A 9,865-nucleotide genomic window follows, 5' to 3' on the forward strand; every position below is an offset into this window, starting at 1 on the left:
CTGCTGTCTGTCCGTCAAGTGCAGCTTGATTCTGGACCATGATGGATCAGACAGCCAGGAGCATGCTGGGTAGTGGAGTAGCTTCAGGTCCTAGCTGTGTTAGCTTAGCTTCCATCTCGGCTCTCCTCCCTGGGGCAGTTTGTTTATATATTTATACATATACATACATTTTTATTTATATTTATATAAATATAAAGTAGGACAGCTGGTGCTTGTTGGTAGGAATTTGAGAGTTGTGATTTAATCAGTGAGATGTGACTTTAAAGCTGATATTCTATTTGTAAAGATGATTTTTCTATATTTTTTATCTTGACCTCTATGTTACTTTCAGTACGCCTCTTTGTTACCTCTGTAGTCTGGAAAGTGTCTCGTGTTTCTTGGCCCTTTTTAAATGCCGTTTCGAGTGAGAGAAGCTGCTTAAAACTAAGAAGAAGTGTCACAATACAGTACGAGTCCTCAAGATTTTAATACTTGAACGTTACTGACATTTTATATCTTAATAAAAAAATAACCTCTGAGGCTAGTTCTCCAGTCATTGACCTCGATCATTCATCGCGTCCTCCAGCTTCCGTCCACACGGGAGAAACATTCAGGACACGCGAGCTGATGAAAACGACTCTCGTGCTGCTATAGAATGAGATGAGACCTACAGACCCGTTTACAACAGTAGTAAAGAGGCCAGCACAAAGAAAGTTCATGTGACTGCATCACATGTGGGACTGCATTTCACACATGATCAGATCACGTGATGCAGATCAACTGTTTTCATTGAGAAATTTGGATTTATTAAAGTTGTTCAGCTACCAGTGAGGACGGAGGTCAAATGTGGGAATTTGGTTTTCTTTTGAGGAAACTGGAGGGAGTTTATATTCAACAATTAAACACATTTGTTTATCAGCTGATTCCATGTCTTTGTTATACTCTATATATTTAAATTCTACTGTCTTCCTATCAGGAAAAAAATTTAAAAAGTGTTTAACCCATCATGGTTAATAATATACTGTTAATAAAATGCTCAAAATCTCAAAAATACTTTTTAAAATTGAGACTTAATTTTTGGCGTCTGGTCAAAATGTTTTTTAGTTTGGTTTTCGACTGGCTTGTTTTTCTCCTTTTTAATGATGTTTGAGGAATGTGGAGCTCAACCAGCTCCTCCCATAGTTAATATTTAAACAAGGCCTACCTACTTTTAGCAAGCCCAACTGAAAAGTTTTACTCTTATTTCCTTTTTATGCCCTCAAAATCAACATTTCTCTCATTTTTAAACAATATTCTTTATGTGAGGATTAGAATCGTTCTCAACTGAAACAGAAAACACCAAGAATCATGATCTAATAGTCCGCAGAGGCTCGAGGCCACCTGGTTAGTGTAAAGGAGTCTTTGTTGACTTTCAGCAGGTGTCCAGTAGCTCAGCCATTACAGAATGTCCACACAAAGGATAATGGATGACTGACTCCTACCTTAATAAGGCCGACTGAAGAAGAAAGAAAGGACTCATTTTAGTTGTGCAGTAAAAATATAGTATAATTACTTTAATTAAGTATAATAGTATAGCCAGATATAACAATTTTACAATTGTACAATATTAACTTCTGAATTGTAGTGGAGTGAAATGTACAATATGTACCTCTTAGATGTAGTGGAGTAAAATGTACAATATGTACCTCTGAGATGTAGTACAGTGAAAAGTACAATATGTACCTCTGAGATGTAGTATATTGAAAAGTACAATATGTACCTCTGAGATGTAGTATATTGAAAAGTATATTGAAAAGTACAATATGTACCTCTGAGATGTAGTGGAGTAAAAAGTACTATATGTACCTCTGAGATGTAGTGGAGTAAAAAGTACTATATGTACCTCTGAGATGTAGTGGAGTAAAAAGTACTATATGTACCTCTGAGATGTAGTGGAGTAAAAAGTACTATATGTACCTCTGAGATGATGTAGTATATTGAAAAGTACAATATGTACCTCTGAGATGTAGTGGAGTAAAAAGTACTATATTCACCGCTGAGATGTAGTGGACGTATACAGTAGCATAAAATGAAAATACTCAAGTAAAACACAAGCACCTAAAACTTGTACCCAAGTACAGTACTTGAGTAAATGTACTTGGTTACAAAATGAGTCCCAAAGGAGCTGGATGGGTTTGAGATCAGGGCTCTGTGCAGGCCCAGTCAAACTGGGAAAAACAAACTGGGAAATCCATTTCTTTATTGCACTGTGCATGAAAACATTGTCATGTTGAAACAGGAAAGAGAGGAAACACAAACTGTTGCCACACAGCTGGAGGCTCACTGTAGTCTATTGTGTTATTGAACCATGGGGCCTATCCAAAGCCATAAAAACAACAGAGCACCTCTGTCCACATACCTTCAGCCCTTATAGGCCCTATACTGTATATTGCTAAGAAACAATCAAATATCAGTCACATTTTCTCAAGCTGCAGTTATGATCACATGCAAGAAAAAAACACGCTCATAGCTCTAAAATCCTGGATTTTGTCATCCACTGTGTCTGAAACTAGAGTGTATTTGATCACTTCCTCGACATTTTGTGCACTGAGCACGCCACGGCTGCGCGCAGTGATCTGCCGACGCTGTGATTGGTCCGCTGTGCGGCAGGGGGCGGGCTCTCGGTGACACCATCCTTGCTGTGATTGGCTCAGGTTTCATAGTGGGAGGAGCCCCGCACGCCGGTGTCTCCCTGGTTGCGCAAGACGCCATTTTGAAGTGACAGTGAAAGATAACGGAAAGATCGAGAAGCTGTCTTTCTTAAAGGTAATAACCCGCACAAACGCGCTTGTTTCTCGGTTTTTTAAAACGCCACGGTGTCGGCGGGGTTGCTAGCTATCTGCTGCGCGCGAACGGGCTCGCTTTTCCGCGCGCGCCCGCCGCGACGTCACGGTGTTCCATCGCTACTGTGACGCGGCATTTAGCTAACGGCGGCTAGCCTGCTAGCTAGCTAGCTAGCAGGCTAGCCGAGGCAGTTCCTGTTACGGGACCGGAGAGGTGCCACCGGCGGTTTAACGACAGATCCCCGTGTTTACATCCACGTTCACCGTTTATCAAAACACGTCGACGTGAAATGTGGTTTTTTTTTTAATATATTAAAATGCGGTGTTTTCTGTCCGCGGAAATCGTGTCGCTGCCGATAGCATGCTAACCTAAGCTAGCATGCTAACCTAAGCTAGCATGCTAACATAAGCTAGCATGCTAGCTTAAGTTAGCATCCGCCCTTAATCAGCTGACGCTACCTGTCGTAGGTTATTGACATGTTACTCTTTTATTCAACATTTCACCCACGTGGTGCCTTTTTTTATATTTTTTATATTTTTGTTGCTAAGGTCGATGTGTTGTCACACACACACACACACACACACACACACACACACACACACACAGGGGTAGAGTGTACCAGCTGGAACAGGCCTCTCTTATCTGGTGATCAGCCAGACGTCCAGTTTATCTGGGTTAACAACGTAGCTGCTGCTGGATACGTGTTTTAAATGCATCTTAACTCACTAAAGATAATGGTGGGTGACCCTTAACTTAAGTAAACATCTCTACTGTTCATTGAAAAGCCTCCTTTTGACTCCAACAAACACACTGCTGTCATCCACCTGCAGTGGTGGAAGAAGCACTCAGATATATTTAATGAAGTGACAATACTACAGGTACAACTTAGAAGAGTACAAGATGAAAATATACCTTAAAAAAACTAAAGTATTTATTATGTAGAATGGCCTGTTTACTTATTGATGTTTTCAGGTGTTAACCATTTAAATGATTTTACTTTAATGACCTAAAATAGTTTAATCTATGGTAATCACAGATTAAACTACCCAACAGTAGTCGTAATTCAATTTATTTAAATGTAGTACGTTTAAAAGAGCACACAAGTATTGGTGTGAAAAAATACCTAAAAAAACTAAAGTATTTATTATGTAGAATGGCCTGTTTACTTATTGATGTTTTCAGGTGTTAACCATTTAAATGTAGGAGCTGGTTAGGGCAGGGCTACTTTTAATGACCTAAAATAGTTTAATCTATGGTAATCATAGTTTCTTAGTTCATTTGTATTTTTTTGCTTGATTTAATCTCAATCAGCAAAGTAATTCAATTCATTTAAATGTAGTACATTTAAAAGTACAATATTTCCCTCCTAAATGTAGTGGTGTAGAAGTATAAAGTTGCAGTAAATAGAAATACTCAAGTAAAGTACAAATACCTTAAAATGTTGTACAAGTACAGTATTTGAGGATTACTCAAGTACTGTACTTGAGTAATCTGTACTTTACATAAATTATGTAAAGATTACATAATTTATGTAAACAATACTACAGGTCTGTTGGTAATCATAGATTAAACTACCCAACAGTAGTTGTAATTCAATTTATTTAAATGTAGTACATTTAAAAAGTACAATAATTCCCTCCTAAATGTAGTGACGTAGAAGTATAAAGTCGCAGTAAATAGAAATACTCAAGTAAAGTACAAACACCTTAAAATGTAGAGTACTTGAGGAATGTACTTGGTTACATTCCACCATTGTCAAGCTCTTTGGTTAATTATTTGTGTCATTATGAGCTATCCAATAATGATAAAATCTTATATCTCCCACCAGTATACCAATGACTGATCGTGATGGTACAGTTTTGGGTTCTCCTTTCCTCTTGGCCTCATCTGAAACCCTGAAACTGAAACACTACAGACGTTTCTCTCCTAACCCTGCGTTCTTCTCTTCTTCTACAGCTTCGTCACCATGGGGAATGTATTTGCAAGCTTATTCAAAGGCCTGTTTGGCAAAAAAGAGATGAGGATTCTTATGGTTGGGCTCGATGCTGCTGGAAAAACAACCATCCTTTATAAACTGAAGCTTGGAGAGATAGTCACCACCATTCCCACCATTGGTACGCATATCTTTTATTGTTATTAATCCTTCACAAATGTTACACCTGCTTGTGTATAGGGCTGGGCACTTTCTGAATATTTTTAATACTATTGTCATAACAATATGCCTCATAAGTTTTGGACTGATACCAGGACTTCCCTATTTGCAAGAAAAATGTAAAGATGTTTTTACACAATCATCTGTAGAAGAATTTTGCATAAATTACATACTTTTAAAATGAGTTCATAAATCAGGAACTATTTGATAAAAAACAAAATTAAGAATCTGACCGGTCATTGGATGCCAGTTTTCAGTATTTGATAGTTTGTATACTCATGGAAACATGATGATTGATACCAAGCCCTGTTTTTTATCTTTTAAACACTCTGAACTAGAGGTCTAAATAAACTTTATTTCAATTGAATTCATATTAATAAAAATGATTACCTCGATGTTTTGGGATATCGGGTGCTTTAATGCCTGGCTTGTCGAATGCCAGCACTCAAAACTTTGAATTGTACAAACATGATTTACCATTTAGTGACTCATCCGTGTTTCTCCTCCCTCTGTCCAGGTTTTAACGTTGAAACTGTAGAATACAAGAACATCAGCTTCACAGTGTGGGATGTGGGCGGTCAGGACAAAATCAGGCCGCTGTGGCGCCACTACTTCCAGAACACTCAAGGTGAGTGGGAACTGTAGTTTATCATGCAGCAGCGTCAGTGACCATCCCTGCCTATAGGTGGCCTCGTTGGTGCATAAGCGATGATCTTAAAATTAGTCAACCAGTGACTCAGACACCGTTGTTCAAATAGCAAAGGGCTTATTGTGTGACTCCTCTACCGTTTCCTCAAATTTAATTCATCAGGTTATGTGAAGACACTGTAGGGTAATACGCCCTAGTGTTTCCCTGTAATGATGCAACCCAGGGGTCAATTCTCAGCTGAACTGGTATTTTGTTCCAGTTTCAAAATGATTTGTTTCCTGCATAAATCTATTTTGATTTCAGCCGATTGAGCAGCTCCACCCAGTCACACCTTTTTGCTTTAGCTTCTCGTTTTCCTCGAACGCACCAGACAAACATCCAGCTGCAGCAAACATCACCATCCACACATTGAGCATCCAAGTGTGAAATTGAATGTGTGAATCCCTTTGGTGATGACAGTTAGACAAAGCATCATGAATCAAAAAAAAACACCTCTCTGAGGAGTATTTCAGAAACTGCATGCGATATTCCACAGCATGTAAAGATGCTGATGCTTGTGTCCCAGCATATTGAAATGAAACCAAGTGAAATACCACAACCTCTACTTCAGGTTTCCCAGCATCGGGTTTGGGATCAATAACATGGTCTCAAGATAAATCTCAGAGGTCACAAGATATTAGTAAAATAAAAGAATCTGAAGTCAAAAGTCACTCTTTGATAAAAGTGCTAAATCGTGTCCATACTAAGACCATGATGATCTGTGAGGGTGGTTCACAAGTAGACCCCTCTTTGTTTAGGACTCACAAGCCAAAAAAAGGACTCTCCTATGAGAAGTATGGTGCTTTAACGCCTCCATTAAAAATCATTGAAAGTATACAAAACTGCCTGCAGAGACCAGATTACTTGGACCCTTTTTGACCTTTAACTGCCACTGAAAGTATAAAGAAGCAGCAGGTCTACTGACTTACATTTTAAAGACAACACCTGCAGAATAAGTGAGATACTTTTGTATTCTCTTGCAGGCTAGAGACTTAAATTCTTTAAAATAATAGTGGTTTTACTGATACCACACATAAAACGTGTCTGTGGTATCAAACGTGATGCTTTCAGTGAGGATTGAATTCTTTGTTTCAGTATATTTTGCACACAGCAAAGGGTCCGTAATCTAACAGCGATGCTGGTGTCCACTCCTCTACAGTTAATGTGACAACATCGTCAATAATAATAATAACCTGTTTGCCTGTCTAGTTAGCTACAGGGATGAGGAAACACTTTCTAAACGTGCTGGCTCATAAACAAGGAAGCGTACAAACTCTGGATTGACCAGATCCTCTATGGCTTCCTTTTGTCAAATACCCACAAAGCACCACAAGAGATAGGAAGCTATATAAAGGTTTCACTATGAGTGTCCGTGGAAAAGCATAACGTGTCTGCTTCCCTCAACATGCTGCATTTATATAATTTGAAAGGGTTAGTCTCAAGTTGACAGATAGCAGGGTTCCAGTGTTTGTCGGCTTTGGTTTGGTGATGATCACACTCAACAGACCTGCAGTTACCAAATGATACAAGTTAGTTTAAGCAGTTCATTTATCCAGTTTGTCAGGATAATCCCTATATATTTTTGGGTTATTAAATAAAGGTAATTGCCACGTAAGAACCACACTCTGCCATATGAATATTACGCTTTATTTATCGAGTCAAATAGACTTGTTAAGCAACGGGAACAATTTGTACAGAATAAATTATCAACGGAACAAAGTCACAGGTTTTGGATCTGTGAGAAGAAAAAAAAGTGCTTTGGAACCAGAAGATCAATGATAACAATTCCACTATTTCTGTCTTTTCACTAATAATATGGATATATATATATTTAAATGTATTGGTCTCAACACTGAACTGTATTTTTTTTGCATGCAGGGCTTATCTTTGTGGTGGACAGCAACGACAGGGAGAGAGTGAACGAGGCGAGGGAGGAGTTGTCCAGAATGCTCGCAGAGGACGAGCTCAGAGACGCTGTGCTGCTCGTTTTCGCAAATAAACAGGTGAGGTCACATTTTTCATGTTTCTTCCACCATCTTCTGTTTAACTTGTGTCTTACATTGCCAGATGGAGGTAGAGGTATCTGTATTTAGAGTTGTTCCCATATCAGTATCGTAAACGACTCCTATGCAGCCTAACATGATGGATCGGGTATCGGCAGCTACAAAAGTCCATGTACCGATCAGATATCACATTATTGATAATTTATCAGCTCATTTATGCGATACAGGAACAACGGCACATCTCACTCGCTACCCGATCTATACAACCTGGCTCGTCGCTACTTAGCATGCGCAACTTAGTACTACACACCTGTGTTCAAACACTCTCGTGCACCATATTTTAGCAACAAGACGGTGTTGAAATCGACCGGAGAGCTAGCTAACGTTAGCTGTTAGCAGCACAGCCCTGCTTGGCTAAGTAACGTTACTAACCGCTAGCAGAGATTGTGCTGTGAAACATAATGATGCGCTCAAGCTCCATTCAGTAAAACTGAGTATTAGGCGATTCTATAATATATCAGTTCAAATGTTATCTTGAAAATGTTTGTTATTGGTGAGAAACTTGAATAAATCCAGCTGTTTGAAATGTTTTCACAGCAACATAAAATAGATATTGGACAATTTAGTGTTTAACTTCCTAACATTAGCTCTAAGCAGATTATAATACATCATTTAAAACTATTAATGTCAGGTATCGGCCGATGTGCAAGTTTAGGTATCGAGAATGAAAAAAATGGTTTTGGAATCTCTGTATTTGTAACCTGCATCATGAAGCTTTGCTATACTCGATGCGCGAGCTCCGAGAATGAACGCAGGCATTTATACCAGAGGGTGTAACAACAAAATGAATTGTGAAGAATCAAAAATACAACGAAAGTAACTCATAGATATGCACATAAATTGTAGGTGTAACTGGCAAAAACCATAAACCAACCTCCACAATGAGGAGGAGGGATTGCAACAATCTGTGTTTTTATCAGTAAACCATTTGTATGATCTGACACATGCACCAATTTACAAACAGAAAGTGGTGAACAACCAGAGCGCCATCCTCACTAAGGCGAGCATACACTAACCCTGACCCGTCTTTGTGTTCTCCTCCCAGGATCTCCCCAACGCTATGAACGCTGCAGAGATCACAGACAAGCTGGGCCTGCACGCCCTCCGTCAGCGCAGCTGGTACATCCAGGCCACCTGCGCCACCAGCGGGGACGGCCTGTACGAGGGCCTGGACTGGCTCTCCAACCAGCTCAAGAACCAGAAATGATCCATTCCAACAGTTTGTTTTTTTTGATTATTATTTTTTTTTTGTTTGTTGTTTATTTTTTCTGTTTCAAAACACAGCGGCAGCACCGGACCCAGGCCCCCCCCCCCCCTTACCCCCCCTCCCACCACCACCTCCACCCATTCACTCCCATCTAAATCTTAAACCCCGGCTCTTTTCTTTCAACAACTTCCTTCATTCCCTCCCTCCTGCTTTCTGTCCTCGTCAGTACTCTCGGGGCTCTAGCCTGTGCTGCTTGTGTGTGTGTGTGTGTGTGTGTGGGGTGTGGGCGTGCGTGTGCGTGTACCTCGTGTGTTCAGCGAATGAGTTAGTGTGTGTGTGTGTGTGTGTGTGTGTGGGTGTGAAGGCGTCTCTGTGTATGTTGGCTGGGATTGGGAGTAACCCTGGCGTGCCTTTTACACACCTCCTGTGGAATCAGCAGTCTGGTTTTAAAGCCCCTTTCTCCATCCACCAAACTCCGCCTCCGCCCCACTCAGTCTACCCCCCAACCCTCCCCACTCCAAGTCTTGCACGGCCCCCCCCTCCCTCCCTCTCCTCCCCACCCTTACTCTCCAGGGGAAGCATGGTTTTCATACGGCAAAGAAAGAGCAAGGGTGCAAGCTCTCCCCCCGCCTCCCCCTCTGTAGTATATATATCTATGTTAACTAGAAGATGTTCACCTGACTGAAAGCTAAATGTTCATTTTTAACCTCCTTTTTTGATTTTGAAACCTCAAACCCCCACCAGTAAGAGATTCAGTTAATTGCATCTTAACCTGTATCAGGTCGAAGCAAATCAAAAAACAGGAAAAAGGAAGGAAACAAAAAACAACAACGCCCATCCTCGATCATTCTGGTGTCATTTGAAAATCATGCTGTTTGTTTTATTATTATTATTATTATTATTATTATTATTATTGGAATATAACAGAATATTCTTAGCAATGGTTCTCCAAT

At 40.0% G+C, this 9,865-nt stretch overlaps 1 protein-coding gene across 1 annotated transcript; it reads left to right on the forward strand.

The window, feature by feature from the left end:
- Window positions 1-2,693: 2,693 nt before the first annotated feature.
- On the forward strand, window positions 2,694-9,014 carry arf2b (ADP-ribosylation factor 2b). Its single transcript, XM_054598425.1, has 5 exons — window positions 2,694-2,784; window positions 4,759-4,916; window positions 5,472-5,582; window positions 7,521-7,645; window positions 8,751-9,014. Exons 2-5 carry the CDS (start codon window positions 4,769-4,771, stop codon window positions 8,910-8,912), a joined length of 546 nt encoding a protein of 181 aa, XP_054454400.1. The 5' UTR covers window positions 2,694-2,784; window positions 4,759-4,768; the 3' UTR covers window positions 8,913-9,014.
- The last annotated feature ends 851 nt before the right edge of the window (window positions 9,015-9,865 follow it).

Source organism: Anoplopoma fimbria, chromosome 5, assembly GCF_027596085.1.
Source record: "Anoplopoma fimbria isolate UVic2021 breed Golden Eagle Sablefish chromosome 5, Afim_UVic_2022, whole genome shotgun sequence".
NCBI classification, from domain to species: Eukaryota; Metazoa; Chordata; class Actinopteri; order Perciformes; family Anoplopomatidae; genus Anoplopoma; species Anoplopoma fimbria.